This window comes from Thermobia domestica, chromosome 6 (assembly GCF_964235325.1).
Source record: "Thermobia domestica chromosome 6, izTheDome1.hap1.1, whole genome shotgun sequence".
NCBI lineage: Eukaryota > Metazoa > Arthropoda > Insecta > Zygentoma > Lepismatidae > Thermobia > Thermobia domestica.
Genome location: NC_137459.1, coordinates 165,198,535 through 165,222,794, shown reverse-complemented (window position 1 = coordinate 165,222,794; position 24,260 = coordinate 165,198,535). Strand labels below are relative to the sequence as shown.

The following is a 24,260-nucleotide window of genomic DNA, read 5'->3' as shown; positions in this document are numbered from 1 at the left end:
TTCATCTGCTCTATTCTAGAGAGTAGGGGAGACCGGGGCTGGTTGGAGAACTTTTCATTCTTTTTTATGAGCAGATGGTGCACTGTATCGCAATGTAATGGATGTGTTCGGACAGTCCAATGTTTCCTCTAATAAATTCAGTTTTTGCTTTTGTTTTGTTGCTTACAGTGTACGAGAAATATTTTTTTTCTTTCTTTTAAAATGGAGTATGCCAACCGACCCCTTGTAAGGGGCTGGTTGGTTGATATTGTGCGGCTAGTTGGCATACTTTTTAAATATAGCAAAACACAAACAAAAGTTGGATTTATTAGAAATAAACGTTATTTTTTTTCTAAATTCTATTATATATATTGCAATGAAGTAGGCTATTTGAAGTTTGAAATGACTTTTATTCACAACATTTAAAAGAATCTGCATCATGAAATATGAAAACTTCTTTCTTTCATTCTAGATGGGTTGTCATGACGTTGAGAGCTAAAAAATGATCAAACCACATCAGTTTTAATATGATTTGGTGTAGGTTAATTCTTCATATTATTTCAAAATGTAATTAAAATAACTGAACTATCAAGAAACGTAGTTTATTTTCCGCTGTTCACAAATTAGCTAAGGGAAACTAAGATATGTTTTAGCTGAATTATCGAGAAATGCAGTTTATTTCCTACTTTCCACAAAGAAAGAAAAGCAAGATCTAGGTCTTTTTTTTTGTAACAAAAGAACACATACAAAATATTCTTGATCTTGAGAATTAGGCCTATTCAGAAAATTCAGAGTCCGGCATACAGTCTTATCTTGATTCCTAAATTTTGACAGTAATCCAATGCGTGCATGCTATTCCATAACATTGAAGTAAAAGATGGGTAGAACTGTAAACAACATAACAATAAAACAAACAATGTAACAATAAAAGTAAAATGACATAAAACTCCACACGGGGTTGTTTGGCGTACTTGCCAACCAACCCCAAATGCTATACGCCAACTAACTCCAAGCCCATGTTGTGCAACAAAGTCGTAATTACTCAATTGTTTGGCATTTACGTTTTATTGTTTGAAAATCCATAAAAGCGAAGTTCAGATCTAACTAATGCAATATTACTTACCTCTGTGCTCCAGGTAGTGACGATTCTGTGATGTTCTAACGGAGAACTGAAAAAAGTACTTCAGACTGACAAAAACACTCTTTATCTAATAGACGCCATAATCCGCAAGTTACAAATTCCATACGAAGGTGCCAGCTGCATCCATAGGTCGCTCTTTTATGACAGCAGCTTAATTAAAGAAGGACTTATATGCAGCTCATTATGTTAATTAATGAAGGAGTTATATGCAGTTCGTCAACCAGACCCTACTGCCAACCAGTCCCGGTCTCCCCTAATATCTAAAACGAACCAAATAGTATCAAAACAACATGTAGGAAATGTAAAACATTACAATTTAAGTACTATATTCTTTCTTTTACATTTCTGAAAAGATATACAGGAACATATAACTACTGAATATGATAAAATATACTAAATAAAATTAATTTCGTGTTGCAAGAAGCAATAGATTTTACTTTGTATGCGTTGGCGCAAAGTGTTACGAAATGGGATCTTTAAATGATTTCAAAGCTACTACTAAAATCGCTTTCCCGTCTGTGTAATTGAACAGAAAGGTTGGAGGATTCGCAGACACTTAACGGTAAACTTGCGTGCTATTCAGATCTTGTGTATCTCCTCAACGGTCTTTCGCGCCTTGTGCGTTGATATACCTAAAATAGCGGAGGGGATTTTCTTATAAGCTAGGAGGTGCTGGTGCTTGCTGGCTTGGACTATAGCACAGAGGACATTGTGAAAGCAAGAGAGGTATTTTTAAGTTATACTTTGAGGAATGTCTATAATAATTTATACTTTAATTGTTTGTTTATTGGCGTTAAACGCAGAAACATAAAAAAAAATCGCTACTGTTTCAGTGGTTAGTCTTTATCCATATAGTTTCAATACTGAAAAAGAAAATGTATTTGTTAACGTACCAATGTAAGAATGAACCAAAGAGGAATTAACTGAAATTTGCCTACTTCAAATTACAAGGGATGTTGCATTGAATTGCACAAGATTAGACACGTGCTAATACCTAGATGTTTTGTTTTATAATTCATTAAATTTAGGTTCTAATAAATTATACATTAAGGCAACGTACTGCCTCTTCGTGGTTAACGTGTATGCTTTCTATGTGTGCGGTTCTGGACTCAATTTCCAGTGTGTATTTGACTCGGATAAAAACCCTCTCAGCAGTTTGGAATCCACTCTTGCCTTACACAACTGAAAAGAGTCATTAAATCCAAATTACAGTAGCGTCCAGAGTAATCTGAACAAGATCAAATTTTGTCATTTAATCAATTAATGTAATATACATAATTATATATAGTGTGTAATTAGAAATACTCTTAGCATTTTATGTGACCTGCCTTGCTTGTAATCACATCTGTGATACGTTTAGACATTGATTGCACCAGATTTGAGCAAATGTTATTATTATTATTATTATTATTATTATTATTATTATTATTATTATTATTATTATTATTATTATTATTATTATTATTATTAATTTCTTCGTCATGGTACTACACGCTCATAGGGACACAAAGCATTTTCTACTTAGTTGAACAATCCACTTTTGATTTTTTTTTTTTTTTTTTCAAATCGACCATAATTTTCAATCGGATTTAACTCAGGTGGATTTCCTGGTCAGAGGAGTCCTTGTACACTGTTATTATCTAATAACTTATTGACTTTTCGAGATGTGTGACATTTTGCTAGGTCATGTTGGAAAACACCACCACTAGCAGGATCATCATCCCCTCAACAGGAACTATTGGTCCAGTCTCTTCAGATGTGAAGAAATCCTATAACATTATTTTAGGGGGATTTTGGAGTTAGTTGGAGATGTACTAATGAAATTTGTGTCTCACATTTCCATTTATGAACGAGAAAAGCCTTATGGCAATATACCGTACTTCAAAATGTCATACTTCAAAAGAAAGAAAAAAAAAACTTTCTTTGAGTCATTCACGGTTCAGTCCCGATAGTTTCGCCCGCATTACACGTTTTTTACATATTTATTTTGTGATTTTTATTTTTTTTTAACAACGTACGAGCTTTTCCTCCAGATTCTAGCAGTCTGCAACACTCTGTTTTAACGTGGAAATGCAGTCCATTTTACAATAAATCACGTGTTAAATTAGCAGCTGTCATTCTGGGGTTCTATTTGGTTTCTCTAATAACAATTCGGCCATTCTTTAGCTGAGTCTTCCGTTTGCGTCCTCACTTTCTCTTTCTTTGGGGATAGATGGATTAAGTCACTCAATATTGTTTCAGGATTGTCTCAACCGTATCCAATCCGTCAACACATTATTTGACAATTTGTGTCTTTGTCGTTGAAGTGTACTGTGATAAAGTAACAATTTTCAACTCTTTTAGTGGCGTTGTATCATACTGGGTAGCAGCTGAAATAAGAACCACTCAAAAAAAAACCGCGAAAAAACTAACCTTCAACTTGGCATATTACTTAACTGTCTCTTCGTCTGTTGATGATAATAAAACACTTCAACAATACGTACTCCACAACCATGTCAACTTTGGATCTTGAGCAATGAATTATTGTGTAACATGGATTGTTGTTCATAGCACAGGACATTGTCGAGAGATAATGTGCAATTATTTTAAGTGTAACTAAAACTCAAAACTGAAGGTTTCTTAGATTATTGTATACCTGAAAAAAAAAATACGCATATTCTTCGGATTAATGTGTACGCCTAAGCTAAGACAAACGTTTACCTAATATAATGTACTTAGCTTAAAGTATCGTATCTTACTTTTTACGATATTGTGTTACAATGTTGTGTATTTATATAATTGCTTTTAGTAATATAAAACCTTAATTTCCCAAAGTTTCAATTTGATATGCGTCATTAAACTTGTCAGTTATTACATGAAATTTACACGAAAGTGATAATAATTTCAGAAAAGAAATACAAAAATGCCGAAGTTTGGTCAGCATGAGTGACTAGTTTCTTTTTTATTTTTCTTTTTTTTTATTTTTCTTTTTTCTTTTTTTTCTTTTTTTGAAGGACGTTAACAGAAAAGTAGTGTACAATCTGTAAAATATCTCCTCCTCTAGAAACTTTCACCAAATAAATGTCTGTACAGTTAGGGTGGACAACCAGGTAACATCAAGGGTGTTTCTAGGATACCAATATTTAGGTTTCTTATTTTAAAATTTTCCTTCCAAACAGATGAAGTAGAATGTTAACTTCATATTACACAATATTACATTACATCAAAATTCTTGACGCTTTACTTGTTAACACCATACTCGTGGGTTTTCTCGGCGTTCTCCCGTTTCCTCCCACTTTCTTCATTCCATCATTTCACTCATTTCTCATTATCACCGTCTCCTTTAGCCTAACCGGCATAACCGTGGGACGTTAAACTTAAAGATTTCATTTCATTTCATTTTTTTACTTGTTAATTAAAAATAATTTGCTTTAAGGGTAAATTTTGTCTATAATTTCTTAGTGGTATAAATAAATCACATACCAATTTCGTGATCTGATGGTTTAAATAAAACATTTTTTCACGTTATTGAAACATTACTGAAAATTCTGAAATGTGTGAAATAGTTAATTAGCTTTTTTTCACACAAGAACGAACATAGAATTGATTCCAGTGTGGTAGTGTAGGACGATTGTAAACATGTTTACGTGTTGGGAAATCCCAATGGTATTAACTTTTTAAAGATTGAATGATCTGCTTTCCAATCTACTGGATATGGAAGAAAATGTGCATTGCATGGTTCTGATAACGTTGCTAACAAGAGTTTTAAGTGGGAGTATGTTCAAAGAAAAATCTTTATATTTTCAAATCTATAAATAGAATTTACCTTCCACACAGAACATTTTCCAGTATTACGCGTAATTGAAATTTCAGCGAAGCTTATCTGAACTCATTCCAGTGATAAATGGAAATTAAGATCATACTTTGCGTACTCGAAACTTGTTTTGTAGGATAAGTAAAGCTAGAGATAGTTCCTTATTTACCTAGGACTAATCTCTAGTATGTTTAAATATCTCATGAATACTTGAATATATATATTTTTTTAACATCCTCAGTTCAGTATATGCCGAGCAAATAACATAAAATAAGCTATGGCATATTTCAATTGCGAAAACTTTGGATTTTAACAAATAAGGAAAATATTCACGTGGGTAAATGTTGTTGAAAAGTAGTGAAACAATTCGTTTAAAGTCATTCTTAAGTTTTAAATAAATATAGAATATTTAAATTTAGATGTTGATTAAGTCCGATATCCGCTACAAAATTCGCTGTTTTGAGAAATAATCAATTTACTTTATTTCTCAAGTTCAAATGATAATAATTTACATATGGAATCAAACATATTGCCATAATCTGTTACATAAGAAAAAAATGCCTGCTTTCATTCCGAGTTTACTATTGTCTTCCAACTTTTCTTTATTTTTCTTTACTTTTTTGTCCTTTATTATCCCCAGTTTTGTTTTCCCTTGTGAAGATCTACATATCCAGTATTTAAATAAACTTAACATAATCCCAGTACAAAGGCTTTAACAAAACACAAGACTTTCGAATTAAATTGAAAAGCTATATGGCGTTCAGTGCTAAATGAAATGAAAGTGTGAATTGAATTTCCAGTTTTAATGCTTATTTCCATTGGTTAATAGCACATTAGTGATTGCGTTCCCTTGTGTATACGTACATCGCAGTTTGACCATTGAGTACTTTATAACCATTTTACTTTAAATATTTCACAATTAAGGAAACACATAGGAATAACTTTAACATGTTTGTAAACTAGAGAAGAGATATATCATAATTGGGCGTTGCTATCTCAACGGGACACTTCATTGTATTTGGTCTAGGAATTAATTCGTGCGGTTGATACGCACACATTGAAGCTGTAGTACAAACACAAAATACATAAATACCTTAAGAAAAATATTGTCCATCGCTAGCCACCACTTTCGCCCATCTGTCAGGCAATGTACGGATTCCGTGGCGAAAGAAGTCCTCATCCTTGGAAGCGATTCAGTCAGAGACCCATGTTTCGATATCTTCTGAAGAAGTAAATCGCTGTCCAATCAAATCGTTGTTCATGCAATCGAACAAGTAGTAGTCCCAAGGAGCAACGTCTGGTGAATACGGCGGGTGGGGTAAAACTTCCCATCCGACATTTTCTAAATAGGTTTTGACCGGTTTTGCGACATGTGGGCGAGCGTTATCATGTTGAACAATAAGTTTATCATGTCTGTTCTCCCATTCTGGTCGTGTTCTGGCCAGAGCTTGCTTCAAACGCATTAATTGTCGTCGATAACGTTCTCCATTCATAGTTTCACCCGGTTGCAGCAGCTCATAGTACACCACACCTTTCATATCCCACCATATGCACAGCATAACCTTTGCACAGTGAATATCTCGTTTTGGTTGTGATGGACCTGGTTCACCTGGTTTCACCTAGGCCTTTTTTCGTTTAGGGTTCTCGTAATGGATCCACTTCTCATCACCCGTAATAATTCGATGCAGAAACCCCTTTCTGCTCTGTCGTTGAAGCAGCAATTCGCAAATGGTTTTTCGTCTTTCAACGTCTCTGTCTTTCAATTCATGTGGAACCCAATGTGACATCTTTTGAATCATTCCCATGGCTTTCAAGCGTTTGGAGACTGTTGTTTGATCAACGCCTAATGCTGCTGCAAGTTGTTCCTGCGTTTGACACGAATCCTGCTCGAGCAATGCTGTCAATTCTTCGTCTTGAAATTTTTTTGGCTGTCCAGCTCGCTCTTGGTCTGCCAAGCCGAAATCACCACTTCTAAACCGCGCAAACCACTTCTGACACGTTCGCTCAGCTAGAGCATGGTCACCATACACTTCCACCAAAATACGATGACTTTCAGTCACACTTTTCTGCATGTTAAAGTAATGCAGCAGGACACCCCGCAAAAACACTTTATCAGGCACAAATTGCGCCATGTTCACTTAACTACAAACTGGTGTTGTTGACGCTTTAATCCACTGCCCTATACTACGAACGATACGCGATGACAGGGGTTGCAACACATGTGTGGATACACGGAACTGTGGGACGCTCCGTTCGTTGCGCCATCTCTTGTCCACCCGCACGAATTAATTCCTAGACCAAATAGTTTAGAGTAAGTGTAATATCGCTGCCGATCCATCGAGCAATGCAATCCACAAATTGAAATTTGTATTTTTCTCCTCCAACTTTTAGCCATTATTTTCTATGTATTATGTTTGGTAAGTGCATTTTTCCGTTGTACACTTGAAAAGTACATTTTTCTTTTCTTTTTCATTCGTAGACATTTTCTTCTCATGTTTCACCATATATATGTATATATGTAGGGGAGAGTTGCGTAAGTTGGGTCACTTTTGAAATTCATATTTATTTTACAGATACTAATACAAAATATGAAACACAAATGCTCTCATTTGATACACTGGACATTATACTCAAAGACATATAAATATGTTTGTACCAAAAACTAACAAATGTGCAAAACCATAGTTTGAAACAAAGTTTGCAAATATCTCATCTTATGAATCAGGTCGTGCAATTTGGGACATAAATTGTCTTAAGATGAGACATGCTGTTTACTTCGTGTCATTACACTCTACACAAAAGTAAACGTCTCGAGTTGCATTAGAACACTATAAGTGTGACCAACCTTCACACTGCAAGCACTTATCTCCATTCATTTTTCTTGAAGTACTGCACAGTTCGTTACACAGTAAGCAATACATTCACCACATGTGTCAAATTTATCACTTCCGTGTGGTGTGTACGAGGCATAACTTGAGACGAAGCTTCATGAAATGTAATATTTATTTTTCGTACTGTGCGCTGTGTTGTGGAGTAGACGTTAGTTTACAAGCACTTGTAGATGATAATGATGTTTCGTCACGAAGACTTCTTTCCGAACAATGCTGCAGTTAATACTTTCATTTTCTTTCTACGAACAATGTTCATTCCTGTTTCTGTAACTTGAGAATAGTTAGGAGAAGAACTTATCTGATCAACACTGACACGTAATGATTCAGGTGTAAGCTAAGTTTCTTGAATGTGGATGTTAGTTCAACATTATCGACTTCTTATGATGTCGAGAGTATCACAACCGCATTACTTGTAGATTATGTCGCAGTAAAGCTGCTTTCATGAAGTGATTGTGGATTTTGAAAAATTTCATTGTGGAAGTGTTAGAAAAGCTACGACGCGTAGGTTGTACCAGTTTAGATCTCTATTCCGTAGTCTTTACTGTTTTCAAGATTGTTGTTATCTTGGAAATAGTTTCCTACTCTGTAGTATTTTCTTGCCTACTGTCTGGAGGTAGAAGTGACTGTCTTGGCGCGGAGTAGTTAGCCCCTGGTGCTAACAGATTTTTGTGGAATTACTCGTTTCTACTTCGAAAACACCGGGTTGGACTGGACATAATTGGTTCGAAACGGTGGAGGTGCAATATCACCTAAATTGGGAGTCAAAGATATAATATTGATATTGAGTTTAACGTCCCGTTCAGCAGCGAGGCTATATGAGACGTGGATCTACTGATTAACGTGGAATCCGAACTACATGAGCTCCAGTCGCGAATCGAACTGGAAGTCAAAGAATAAGTCGAAGGAGTTTTGTCTTTTTTTATGATTAATATATTGATAGTGCAATGGAATAAGGTTTTAAGGAAATCCTACTACGTCTAATTCATGGTAGAATCTTACGATGTGTTTGACTAAATATAACGACGCTATTCCATTACCTTGGTCCATTTCGATTGTGTTCTGCAAGTATATTGAGCTATTTAATGAAGGTTAGTAGATGATATGTTCATGGAATATCTCCTATTATACCATATAGACTGAATATAGGCAAGTCCTTTTTGTTATTTTTATAATTGATGTTAATAGTTCTGCTTATATAACTGAAGATTATCTTAAATAGTTCAATTTTGTATTACTATGGGGAACATTCAGTTACATACAGTTAGTATTGAGAAGTGACTTGTTTGACTTTTGTACGCAGCTCTTTTTTGCAATTTATAAATAATATATTATAAATCACCTTCTTTTCTTTTTCACGCAGTAGACTTTACTCTTTACTTTTGTGTTGGCATTTAACCTTTTATGGCAAATTGTTGGGCTTGAATCTTCTGATAAAATTTCCGTCCTTCCAAAGAATCATAAAACGTCTCTCAATATTAGTTATTTTGAGTCAGGTTCCCGTTTTAAGCAATTTATCACTGTTGTATACTTTGTTCTTTTTACTATCATTATGTTTTCTACAATTAAAGGAACTGAAGCTAAGAGTCAAATTTGTGCAACTACATTTACGTAATTATGTTACAAGGTCCACCTAAAGGAGTAATGAAATCGTGGTCTGCAGTATAATCATTAGGCCAAATGTCCATTTTTTACTGAAGCCACTTGCAGCATTGGCTGCCTTGCCATATCCAATATTGAAAGCTTCTGCCAGTTAATGTTCTGTGAAAGATCTGCAGGATGTTGGCGTTGCCATATTTGAAAATCCTGATGGTAGTATTTCTCCAATGGGTCGAATATGGAAACACCCAGCGGCTACACTTTATGAGAACAATGTGGTGGTAAGCTAGAAGGACTATTCCGTTCTAAGAAGCAGAACCTAATGTAGCTAGATGTGTGGTCCGTCTACAGTGAGCGGTACAAGATTATATTGTGATGATTGAACATGTGTAGCGAAATTTTTGATGTGTGCAAAGAACAACTCTGCAGTGATCCATCCTTTCTTACTAACTAAATCGAACCTGCAGGGACTTAGTCTAATAATATTGGCTACTCCCTTTTTCTTGAGAAAATAAGTACCGGCGGAACATTTATCCGTCACACGCATTGACACTGCAAGAACAGTTACATTTCTACCTCTCTCGGCAGTAGAAATACCACCTACTTGTTTATTTCCCTTCTTACCCAGCCCTTTCGCCGTTTTACACATAGTTTTCATGTCTGTTTGACCTCAATTGTAGATATTATCAGCAGTAAATCCATGGTCGTTACACCCTTTTTCTAATAAGTCAAAAAACTTATCAACACTTTATTTGTTCAATCCATAAATAACAGCGTGAGATGTGGCAATTGTTCCCCAAATTTTCTATAGCTTACATAAACGGTAACTTGCAATTCATTTTTCCTTTAGTTTTAATCAGAATTTTGACCTTTTCTTTTCCCCCTTCAAACAAGTTCTTTGCACCACCACCTAAACATCTAAACAAAATTACGCTTATGTTAAACATAGGCATTGGAATTGGCTGTAGACTAGGATAACCAAACGTCTCATATGTCATTGATGCCAGTTTGAATTAAAATGAATTCAAATTCTTCCATTGTCCGAAGTAGCCTATTTCAATTGCCTATACTCAACAAATAAACTTGTGGTATACATACTGAAAGCTCTTGGAGGAATAGTGACCTATTTACTAGGCTTAAGGGGGGATTCTGTGTTTTGTCCCTTACAAGAAAGTTTGCCAACTAACGCTTTACTAGGGATTTCAGAAGTTTAATTTTTGGTTTGCTAATGTGTATAGAAGTTCAGCATATCTGTGTAATTTTTCCCTCTGCCTTCCCTTTTACACTTATGGCATGGGTTCAAATTTTTAGTACAACTCTAAAAGTGTTTGAACCATTATCTTGGGAACAACTGAAGGGATGTGTTTGATTCTTATACCACGCACCCTACACTAGCTGCTAACGCTACAGAATTAGAATTATTTTTCTTGGTTACATACAAAGCTATTGATTCTTTTTTTCTTGTAAAATTTTAAGAATTTAATTGTGATTTATTATATTCACCAAACAGTTATTGAGAGAAATAAATGAACTATTCTATAATTCCAATTATGTAAGTGGAGTGACATATAAGTAAGATTTGTGCAAAATTTGGCAACTATAGCATTAATAATTTGAAAACAAATAGCACATGAATGTCCACACATGCAATTTTGAGAAATTAAAAGTTTAAAATTTTCAATGATATTTCATCAATAAGGCGGATCACAACATTAAGAAAGCACCATAACCATAATCTTTATGTGAACAGATCTTCTCGGGCTAGCAGCCAGGTAAATACTGTTATATCTTGCGACGTTTCGAGGGCTGACATCGTCCTCATCTTCAGGCGAATATGATGGTGCAATGGAGTGTATGGAATATATATACTCATGTATGTATGATTGGACTCTTCTGATTGGTGTTTGAAATGGCGGATTCTGATTGGTGCTTGAAATGGTGGGATATGATTGGTGTCCATGTTTTACTCAGTTGGAATCCTATGTCTCTGTTAAGCAGTCATCCGTCATCAGCTGGACCGTACGGACCGACAGCTTCTAACAACTCACCTGGAATTAGCCGGCTATCTCTCACCAGTAGATTGGCAATGGATCGACTGGCCGATATCTCACGCACCAAAAGGACGACTAAACAAATTAAGAAATTCAATCGACTAAAACCATCCACACCAACCAAACACGGAATCGAAGCTGAGAAAGTGGTGGTAAATCTCACCAATGTACCTCTGGATGAAAACACTACCAGTTTACTAAAGAAAGGGCTAAATTTTGCCATCACACTGAAGAAAACTCCGGTCATAGACATCATTGTCAGCATAGAACAAGCAGTTAGCAATCTTCCCAACGATACAGCAGAAGAAATGCGTCAGAAAAGCAGCGTGGTCTTGAAAAAAGCCGTCATGCCCAGACCAAACATTAGCAAAGCCGAATGGATCGCACTTAAAGCATTGAGAGAAGACGCAAGTATCAATACTCTACCAGCTGACAAAGGAAACATCACTGTTGTTCTTCCCACAGATGTCTATCAAGAGAAGATATCACAGGTACTACGAGATCAACCATCTGCAGTAGAAAGAAGAACAGCCTCACTACTAAAGAAGTCGGGACTGGACGAAGATACACGCAAACAACTTTCACCACACTGCAGCATACCTCCGAGACTATATGGCTTACCAAAAATACATAAAGCAGGGATACACCTGAGAGCAATTGTTAGTGCAATAGGAAGCCCAACCTACTCTTTGGCCAAGTATCTCACAACATTACTCCAACCATTCGTGGGCAAGTGTGAACACTATGTGAGAAACTCAACAGAGTTTGTAAAAAGCTTGAAGACGATGAAGATCTCTTCCAAAGATCTTATGGTTAGTTTCGACGTGGTATCATTGTTTACCAGAATTCCGATCAAGGATACAATACTGATATTGGGAAACACTTCCGGCCTGAGATATTGGATCTCTTCCAACATGTTCTCAATTCAACCTTCTTCTTATACAGTGGTCAGTACTATGACCAAACAGACGGCGTCGCCATGGGTTCTCTACCCTCACCTGCAGTAGCTAATTTTTATATGGAGCACTTTGAACATGAAGCACTGAAGAAAGCACCACTTGCACCCACACATTTCTATAGATATGTTGATGACGCCTTCACCATCTGGCCACATGGACCCAACTCCTTACAGGAATTCCTGCAGCATCTCAATAACCAGAATCCGAATATTAAATTCACGATGGAAATTGAACAAGATGGACGTCTACCATTTCTTGACATCATGATATACAGAAGACCGGATGGCAGTCTAGGCCATAGGGAATACAGAAAACCAAAACATACAGATTTATATCTGAACGCAAACAGTTTCCATCACAAAGCTCAACGGCTTGGAGTATTCAACACTATAGCACATAGAGCATTCTCCATCTCCGACAAGGATTGTTTAATAGAGGAACTTAATCACCTTCGCAGCGCCATGCTACAGAATGGATACTCAATACGAGATATAAATATGACCCTGAAAAGGACCAGAACGAAGGACACTGACAACAAGGACAAAAGTGCAGAAGAAACTGTTAATGAAGAACGGAAGAACACAATCTGCCTCCCATACAACGGGAACACTTCTGAAAAGCTCAGCAGACTATTTGCCAGGTACAACATCAGGAATACACAAAGATCCAGCAAAAATAAAAAAAACTTAATACGATCAACCAAAGAGGACCTGGGCCTCCGAACTCCTGGGGTCTACCACATTCCATGTGAATGTGGTAAGTCATATATTGGACAAACAGGACGAACCATTGAAGCCAGATGCAAAGAACACAACAGTTACATCAGACTAAACTAACCAGAAAAATCCGGACTAGCTGAACATAGCATCAAACAGCAACATAAGATTTTGTTCACAGATGCCGAAATAATAGCAAAATGCTCAAGAGTTTGGGACATGAGAATAAAAGAAACCGTTGTAATCACACAAGGAAAAACGAACCTTAACAGAGACACAGGATTCCAACTGAGTAAAACATGGTCACCAATAATATCCCGCCATTTCAAGCACCAATCAGAAGCCGCCATTTCAACCACCAATCAGAAGAGTCCAATCATACATACATGAGTATATATATTCCATACACTCCATTGCACCATCATATTCGCCTGAAGATGAGGACGATGTCAGCCCTCGAAACGTTGCAAAATATCACAGTATTTACCTGGCTGCTAGCCAGAGAAGATCTGTTCACAATACGTCGCCAGGAAAGCTTCAATAGATACATAACCTTTATCTTCGGCTGTGTCTCCATTTTTCCTACACCTTCTTTTCTTCATTCTTGATTCCTTGATAAGCTTCAGGATTCCCAACTCAAATTTTGTTATACGCTTTCTGTCCATGTCTTGCAGTAGTTTGAAGATGTATTCATCGCTTCAAGTCCCCATCTTTTTCAAAACTTCAGTCATAGCTTCACGGCCACTACTAAAACCTTGACACCAGTTTTCTGGTGACCCTCTTTTAGTCTGCTACGGGACTTTAGAAGTAGCCTAACCCCAGGCCTCTAGTCTGCTACGGACTACGCCTATCCTATTTCCTGGTATAGCCTGCTACGGAGCTCTATCTGGGAATCCTAACCTCAGCCGCTTAGCCTGTTACGGGGCTCTGTTGTCCACTTAACCCGCCTCTGCTTGCTACGAAGCATTGGTTCCTTAATTCCCCTCTGCTTAGCCTGCTACGGGGCTCTGTGGAAATCTTGTCTGCGACCTCAAAGACAAAGACAACCTATAACTAACCCTGCATATTAGAGAAATTATTAGTGTAGTATTTAGTAAGAATACATTTACAGTGGACAAGTTTTATAATAAAACTAGTAGTACGAGATCGACTCCGGATATTCTTTTTATTAATGCTCTACCTATATCTATATGGGACAAAACTGCAATATATATATATATATATATACGAATATTATGCAAAATACGAATTGCATTTCTTCCCTACACATTACATATAATAATACTTAGAAGTAAAATAAGACATTGTTTTTTATACGGAGAAAATTCAAATATATGCAACATTTCTTCTCTTGTTATATTTGTATTAGATATGAGGATAATATATATTAAAGGGTTCAATGTTTTTACGTATAAGTGCACTTGAATACCTACGAGCTTTTATTTTAGATGTATATTTACTATTTTGCTATTCACTTACTCTTAGTATATGTACATGTATTTATTAGTGTTTTTGTAAACTGTATATAACTAGTACTTGTTAGGAAATTAAAAAATGTATATTCGCAAAACAAAAAAAAAAAGTTTTCCAATTCGGTACTAGACATGAATTCTGCTGAGCATAAGCTAACAGTCTTTTTTCAGGTCTTTGAAAAGATGATTACAACTCATGGTACTTTGGAAAACACTTCTGATGTAACCTCTTTTGACACAGAAAGCACATTTTTCTTGTATTAGATTTGCACACTACATAGCGTCCTTGTGATGCATCCACAATGTAGTGCGTGTCAGATTTTCGAGCTTCGAGAGGAACATGCGATCTTGGACCTGGCCTAATTAACGTCATGTTTCCAATGCGAAGAAGACACATGGCAACTTCTCTCAAAAATTGTAGATATGTGAGTTCATTGTTCGTGTTGAATTCGCAATGCAATTTCCAAAAAAGATACAACTGCTAAATTGAGCGCATTATTGAAAAGATTCCACAACCATTTCTTGGATCTGAGTTTGGCTCTGTATGATGTAAGAAGACGATCCATAACGTCAACTTCTCCCATTCTTTCATTGTATTTTTGAATAACGAATGGTCGACTAATTGGAACCTTTTTCTTATGTGCACGAGGGTATCTCCTCACCTATCTTACTGGCAAGTGTGTAAAACAGTTTGAACCAACAGTTACAACCGCACTGTATTTCCACCTTACAAAGCATCACATTACATCACTTTTGACGTCAAATTTTCCTCTTTCGTCCTTAGCAAATTCTTTCTGTGAAGTCAGAGAACACTGTTGACCACGATTATCTCTTACTGTCCCAGTTACTCGAATGCCTTTTCCTCCTAATTATAAAAGAACATCCTAAAACGTGAAGAAATTATCGAAAAAGACTTCGTGCTGGTCATTATTTTCCATGATTGATGAGAGACTACGAATAACTCTCGTTCCTAATGGGATATTCTCACTAACGCTATCAGTACTATTGTCTTTTCCACCATAGAGGTCCATTGCATAAGGATAGCCGTCAGAAGGACATAAAAAACATATTTTGTAACCAAGACGGATTTGTTTTCCTCTAATAAACCTTTTGCATGTGTGCCATAGTACGGAACCATGCTTCCATCAATGCTCAGAGAGTGGTGAAAGATACCAAACTGCTGAAAGTTGTTCTTTAGTTCACTGTATATAGGTTTTATTTTCCCAAATTTGTCACCTCTTGATAAGTTAGAATTGTCAACAATATGGAAATATTCCTTTGTTTGTTCGAAACGGGCTCTTGACATTACGGATGACACAATCGGTATACGCAGGTCGTCTGCTGTACTCCATTAGGACTTCTCAGAAGGAATAACATGATACCCACTGAGAAGTAACAAACCAAAAAATTGTACTAGCTGTTCATGTGATGCTCTGCGTACAAATTAGACATTTGAACAAGGTACTCAATGTATAATGGAGGCAAAATCTTGAAGAAAATATCTATCAAAGAACTACCGTCAAGATGAGGATGAGAAAACCCAAGTTTTTCTCCTGAACTGGAAATGGGATTGAGGCAAGTTTTCGCAACATTTTTCCACTTAGGCACACACTGTTTCCCTTTCTTTTTAGCTGATGAAGTTGTTAGTATATTATCGAGCTCATTTGCGTCATCGATGTCATTATTCACTGCCACTATCAACTCACCACATACGTCCTTAGGCATAACAGGAACTAATTCGTCTTCATTTATGTGCTCATCGTCTCTTATGTCACCTGTTTCATCTGGAGGGAGAATGCAAACATCCGTTTCCTGCTTATCAGAAACACACAAAATGTCCAACGTGTCTACAATTTCATTCAGAGTAAGAAGCAATAAAATATTTCAGTTCCGCAATAAGAAACGATGGTCACAAACGCACGTTCACTCACACTAAAAAAAAAAAAAAAAAAAAAAATGAATTCTCAACTGTCCACAAACAGTCTTGCCAACTTCTATATTACGTCGTAAACACACAGAATTGCAACCTCCTCTAAAAACGCACGAAAACTTCAATTGTAAAAAAAAAAATCGAAAGAAATTATTTAATATACATTGTTGTGAAATTAAGGCAAATAAAACAATTAACAATTCATTCATTTATAATACTACTTAATGTCGGGCAGAAATATAGAAAACATACAACGCTAGAACACTGAAAAGTTCCTGTTCCCAAAAGGGAAAAATGGTACCTAAACGATTAATGTTTCAATTTATCTTAATTAACTAGTAAAATACACTAATAGGCTAGGAGTAAAGATGCGTTATTTGAGTTAAGAAAACAATAATTTTGAAACTGGGATCGGATAAGTACGAGATAAGACGGAAATGTATAGAGCCTACACTCTCAACCTTTTCTAGATTCAAAAACATCAATCTGAATATCGGTATAGTCTTAGGCTGAAAATGGTCATTTTGGGCCCATCTCGATAGTCTAGACGGGGAGGGCACGGTGGATCATTCATGGGGACCCTGGTCCGATCCCCGGCCAAGTAAGCTTGTGGTGGAAAGCATCGCGTTCATGTTTTTTTCTCGGGTAGTCTCGTTTCCTCCCACTTTCTTGCTCCACCAATTCTTCCATCATAATTCACTTGTTTTAATCATCTTCTCTCTCAGCCTAAAGGGCATAAACGTAGAATGTTAGCTGAAAGATTTCATTTTATTTTTTCGGTAGTCTAGAAAGAAATCGTACGAAATTAGTAAGTATCATTGTCATATATATATATATATATATATATATATATATATATATATATATATATATATATATATATTGCTTACAAGGTGTGATATTTCCTCAATAAATATTGAAACCACAAGTGCTAGTAAGGTTGATTGTTATCATTTCAGGTTTTAGTAGACATATTATAAAAGTAATCAATGAAGTTTTGTCGCTTTTTGTGGAGGTCTGCATTGTCTCTCACACTTTGAGTTGAGCGCGAATGCGGATAAGGCGAATGTCGGTTATTAGTGTGGGTATGTTCGACATACTACCTGGTTGTGTCAGTTCAGTTACACCGTGAACTTGCGTAAGAACAAAGTGAACATGAGACCTCCATAGAACGCCATAAGGGCGTGTATGCTGTACGAGTTCAAACTGGAGTCAAACGCCACTGCAGCAGAGTGGCTTTGATGAGGTTGCTGTGACTACGCGGACTGTGCAGTGGTGCTTTAACAAGTTCAAGGACGGTGGCGAAACACTTGAAGACGCACCACGTACCGGAAGATTAACGCATGTACAAAATGAAGATATTCAGCCAGCAATTGAGGCAAACAGTCGCTAGACATGTGAGGAACTGTGACTAAAATTCAGTGTGAGTGGAGAAACCATTCGGCAGCACATCCATGAACTTGGGAAGCATTACAAGTTGGGTCGATGTGTCACACATGATTTGACTCCGGGCCAGCATATACCCGCGTTTCTCGGCTGTATCGCCTGAGGAAGGAGCCACTTCTGGACAGGGTATTGATATGTGATGAGAAGTAAATCCTGCACAAAGCACCACGTCGCCGTTATCGTTGATTAGCATCACATGTACCGGTTCCAAAACAGCCGAAAGCAGCTCTACACCAGAAGAATGTTCTCCTGCGTGTTTGGTGGACTTCTCTATGCATCGTGCATCGGGAACTGCTACCAGCTGTTTAGAGCATCAATGCCACTGTGTACTATCAGTAGTTGAGCCGTGTTCAAGAAAAAATCAAAACTCTGGAACGAATACTTCTGAATCACAAAGGGATCCTCCTGTTACAGAACAACGCCAAACCCTATGTGGATAGGACGACCCGGGACACCATTTCACGCCTTGTATGGAATACGCTATTGCATCCGCCATACTCCATGGACATTGCACCGTCCGATTATAACCTGCTCCATGGACACTTAGAGGACACCAATTCAAATTCCTAGTACAAGAGCAAAATGAACTTGGCACCTTCTTTGCTTCACGGCCCACCAAGTTCTACCGCGATGGAATGACCTTCCAGAACGTTGGCAGAAGCTCGTGGATGCTGATGGGGACTATTTTTGATGTTCAAGGTACTTCTTAGGTTACATATCGATGTTCGAAAATGGTGGGTGATAAAAGCAACAAACCTATATACAGGGTGTTAATGAAGTATACCGACAAACTTTAAGAGTTGATTCCTCACATCAAAATAAGTCAAAAAGTTCATATGAACATGTGGGGATAAGTGCATAGTTACAGAGCTAGGGCTGTCCAAAAATCGCGAAAAAGCTAAATTTCAAGAGGCCCTATTTTGAATTCGAGACATTGTGGATGATGGTCCCTATCAGCGTAATGGAAGTCAGGCATACACAATCCAAAGGTGCATATTTCATCAATTGCTAATAGGTTTAAAGGTTATTTCCTACAGGGTGTAATTCTCAGATATGTTTTTCATAGACTTTTCAGATATACCCTGATTTCAAGAAGGGTCCAAGGTAGGCAGGATGTAAGCCTTGACAACAATGGGCATCCAGTGCTTCGGATGGAAGTCGGAAGTGCTAGGAACCGGCAGGTCCGTGTTTCTTTGTGTTCGCAATACCATGTGATGATATGTATATCGTCACGGTACATTTCACGTTTTCTTCACTTGTAACCGTGAAACAGACCATCGCACCATACATTCTCCCGAGTACGAGAGATCGAGCTTCTGACGATCCTTAACACTTCCGACATCGCGCTAAAGGATTCCGTGTTCATTGCTATCAAAGCTTATCGTTTGTTCACTTTCGATGAATCAGAAAGTCGGAACATGTCTCAAAATTCAGTTGATGGCATGTCTGGAATTTCACCCTGCCGGGAATAATTCATACATGCATTCAACATTAAAGGAATATGCATTTTTGTATTACGTATGCGTGACTTCCTTTACGCTGATAAGGACTACCATCCACAGCCTCCCGAATTTGAAATGGAACCTCTTGAAATTTGGCTTTTTCGCGATTTTGGACAGCCCTAGCTCTGAAACTATGAACTTTTCGCCATAGGTCCATATGAACTTTTTCTCTCATTTTGATGTGAGGAATCACCCCTTAAAGTTTGTTGGTATAGTTCATTAACACTCTATATATACAGTATGCTCAAAACAAACCTTACTGAAATTCGCATACGGGTGGCGCTCAGATGCAATGTGGTATGAGCTGTGAGTGCCACATGCGTCCTCAGTTGTGTGTGGACTAGCGTAGTGTGCAGTTGGTGCGAAGATAATGTTACTCACAGCAGAGGAGAAGGTATTTCCGCTCATACGGTGTGAGGCAGCGTCTCAGTGCAGGAAATTAGCGTAGACGTCTACTGTATTGCTCTGGAGTGTTAGCTATGGCATATGAAGATGAAGATTTCATCAGTAACATATGATTCAGTGATGAAAAGCCATGTGTATTTTTGATCGCCACATCAATCGACAGTTGATTATTGACCCTGTCTTGCATGATTTGTGCATTCTTGCACGAAAAATCGGTCGTTATAACAACAATGGATGCAGGAAGACGAAGCTATTGCCCACACTGCAAGTGAGTCACTTTCTCTTCTGCTCACAAGTGTTTGGGCATTGCTTGGTGGAACGGATTTTCTATATCCTTCCCACTCCCCTCATCTCATGACTCGAGATGCCTACATACGGTGTATGTTGAAGGGAGCAATTTTCCGAACAGATAACTTCCTACCACTATACCGGAATTAAGAGAGCAGATTAGGTCATTAGTTTTGTCATTCCACGAAACCATGTTCACTAACATGTTCATCGATCTACAGGAACGCTATGAAGAATATGTGCGACATAATTTTCAACATTTTGAACACATGCTGTACAGGAATGATTCTTTGTAAATTTACAATATGTGTTGAGTAATATTTAGTTGACCTCAATTTGCCAACCTTTTTAATGTTTCATTATGTTGTACAAAAAATAAATGTCAACGATGCGATTTCAGTACTGTTTGTTATGCCGCATACTGAATGTGGGACGCTTAATTTATAGCAGATATGTATTCCTTGCTATAAATTACTCGGTGTCTGCTCTATGTCGTTCAACGTTAAAACCGGAAGTAGCTTATTTATGACTCTTCCGGCTTGAGTAGTGGGCTAGTAGAAAATTTAGTACCTATTATTGGAACCTTAAATAAATTCAGAATACTCTTCTCGCTATATCTTATTGTTTTTGCTTTGGTATATTACGAGATCAACACTGAAACCGAAGCTGTGGTGAATTTATATAACTTGCTGTCTTAGCTGATAGTTAAAGATGTATTCTTCGGGCCCTTAATAGATTGAAGGAAACCACTTCTCGCTATATATATTCCTGCTTTTAGTCTATAGGGATCAACATAAAACCGAAAACAGTTGATGTAACCACTTTCGATTTTAGTATCATTTCCATTAGCGAATGTGCTTTCTATCGATTCTCTACATCAGCATTTCCCGACCGGTGTGCCGCGAATGGACCGCTGGTGTGCCTCGAGGAAATCGAAACAAAATGATTAATTCTATAGCAATCAAATTGCAAGGCATAGGAAAAAAATGTATATTTTGGTATTTCACGTTACTATGAATTTCTACCATGGAAAAATTACTGTAATTGTAATATATTATTCTACATCTATTACTGTGTAGCAGACAGTATTTTGGCTCATACTCATTTCCACGGTCAGCTGCTATGTTACGCTTCAATTGAGAGTAATACTAACACCGAGAAATGGAAGCACTTGTACGGTACGCGTCAAGTGAACGTTAGTAGAACACTCATTCGCATCTGAATGACAGAACAACACTTTGTTCAACAGGTGTGTTTTGACTTCGACACATCGCAAGCTGTGTGATTGCAATGATATGCACCGGTTTTGGTTAAAACAGCAAAGTTTAAATTACAAGACATTTCTTCGTTCGTTCGTTATTTAGTGATCTCCGGTTTTACTGAAAGGTTGAATAAAGTTTTCGAAAAAAAAAAAAAAGCGTATTTTTAAAAATCTGAGTCCTATATTTCATTGCAATTCTTTTCTATTTTAAAATTAGAATAAAAAATAAACCTAATGAATTAGCATAGGGGAAAACCAGTGATCGAGCTTTCATCTCTGTGACAAGGAGATCAATAATCACAGAAAAAAAAAATACCATGGTATTTTATATTTGCAAATAATAATAATAATATTTGTGAGTGTGCCGCGAGAATTTAAGTTACAGCCGTAGTGTGCCGCAAGTTGAAAAAGTTTGGGAAACGCTGCTCTACATATTCACCAAAATTGACAGTGATCCAACTAGTACTTTTTGATGTTTTTTTCTGTTTTCCGGACGGACACACGAACAGTCTAAACATATAAAGGAGATCTTATAAATGAAATTCATTAAAAATGAATAATTAGTGATATTATACACAGTTAAAAGTGTATGTGCCAACGTAAAAACGTAAGTTACATCCGTAAATCCTGTAGTTTTCGGACTTAACCCTTTGGGGATCCCATGGTACAATTTGTACCATACGGGGCGTTTCATGGTACATTGCGTTATAACTCTCCTATTTGAGCTTTTTCGTCCGTTTTTTTTTTCAAGTGCAGACGCATTGCAGAAGACATTACGGATGGTTTCACACCTTCCTGTGTCGAGACATAGGAGGTGATGACGTCATAAGTCTAAAATTTATATTTTCGTGTAATACTTTTTTTGGGGGGTATGTAAAGTATTTTTTGGCGGGCTTATTTTTGCACTAGAAGATTGAATTTTTGCACAAACATTCAGTCCACCGAGTTGTATTTACCAGATTGTTTTTCAGATTTCTGCGTTAAAACAGGGGGTGAGATCCAGAGGGGCAAAAAGTTGAAAAAAGGGATATTTTACCAAAAAAAACTTTCTTCGCGATTTTCCCCCTTAAACACATGATGGAGACAAGTGAATGATACCGCCTGAAAAGCAGTTCTATTCTGAAGAGAATGATGTGCGACACATGGCCCTGGGGTAATTAGGGAAGTGTCAGGGAATTTTTATTAAAATATACTTCTGTATAGGGGAATTTTGGACATTTACGGTACTATTCTTGTGCTGGCTTATTTTTGCACGTAGAAGATTGAAATTGTGCACAAACATTCAGTCCACCGAGTAGTATTTACCAGATTTTTTTCAGATTTCTGTGTTAAAACAGGGGGTACAGAGGGGCTAAACGTTGAAAAAGGGATTTTTCCACAAACTCCCTTTTACGGGATTTTCCCGCCTTAGATACATAATGGAGGCAAGTGAATGATACCACCTGAAAGGCAGTTCTATTCTGAAGAGAATGATGGGCGAAACATGACCCTAGGGTAATTAGGTATGTCTCGGGGAATGTTTAAAAATTTCCCTCTGTATACGGGGATATGGGACATTGTCGGTATTTTTTTTTTTTTTTGGCGGGCTTACTTTTGCACCTGGAAAATTGGAATTGTGCATAAACATTTAGCCCACCGAGTACTATTTACCCGATTTTTTGTCAGATCTCTGCGTTAAAACAGGGGGGTCCAGAGGGGCTAAAATTTGGAAAAAGGATATTTAGACCCACAAAATCCCGTTTTCCTCATTTTCCAACCTTAGATACATGATGGAGACACGTGAGTCATACCACCTGAAAGGCAGTTCTATTCTGAAGAGAATGATGGGCGAAACATGACCCTAGGGTAATTAGGGATGTCTCAGGAAATTTTTTACCTGAGATCATGGTGTTTTACGGTAATTTGGGGTATGGTGGGAATTCCTGATAAAATTTCTCCCGCCCTTGATATTCAAGATAGAAACTTGAAATTTGGCACACACATTTAGTATACCAAGTACTATTTATTAGATTTTTTTAGATGGCTACGTTCACACAGGGTCGCTCCAGGGGGGCCCAAGGTGCGAGGAAAAAATTTTCCCTCCAACATTCTCCCTTTGACATCATTTTTCACGCTCCTGGTATATGGTATGAGCATACAAGTGGTACCATCTGAAAGCCAGCTCCATTCTGAAGAGAATGAGGTGTGAACCATGATCCTAGGATAAATAGTGACGATGCTAGCTGCTTGACTGAAAGTCTAAAAATAGCCGAAAAACCCCGGATCTCTTAAGGCTTAACTATAACTATATGTAATATCCTACAGCAAACGTATAACTGAAAAGGTTTATAACACTTTCCGTATGTGTTCCATCTATAAGTGCTTTCCGTATGAAAGAAGGAACTGTATATAGGCTGTAAGGATCTCACATACAGGTGGACGTATATAACATATAGCTGACATATGTAACATACGTATACGGATGTAATATAAGAAAGCTGTTAGATATCGAACATCCTGCAGCGCCATGATGTAAAATCTAAGTGGGAAAATGCAGTACATATGTAGCATATAGATAACGTATACTCTATACAGATTTCAGTAGTAAAGATATGGATTACGTATACTTGTACAATATACCGCTGTGAGAATAACGGATTTTGTGTCTCAGTGTAACTTGTCGTATTTTTCTTTATGTTATGTTCATTTCATTCCTTACTTGCATCCATTACCCGCTTCGTTGGATTAAAATGAAAATTTAAATGCTCAAATCTGTATCGCATGTGTTTGGTACCTATGATATATATATATATATATATATATATATATATATATATATATATATATATAT

The 24,260-nt window shown here is 37.1% G+C and overlaps 2 protein-coding genes across 2 annotated transcripts in view; both read left to right on the top strand.

The window, feature by feature from the left end:
- LOC145688305 (uncharacterized) overlaps positions 1-24,260 on the top strand; it is a 1,380,532-nt gene that overhangs the window by 337,829 nt on the left and 1,018,443 nt on the right. The gene's annotated exons all lie outside the window — the stretch shown is intronic.
- Positions 12,470-15,796, top strand: LOC145687360 (uncharacterized). The gene is made up of 2 exons (XM_081760817.1): positions 12,470-13,166; positions 15,726-15,796. The coding sequence occupies exons 1-2, from the start codon at positions 12,470-12,472 to the stop codon at positions 15,794-15,796; spliced, it is 768 nt and encodes a 255-aa protein (XP_081616943.1).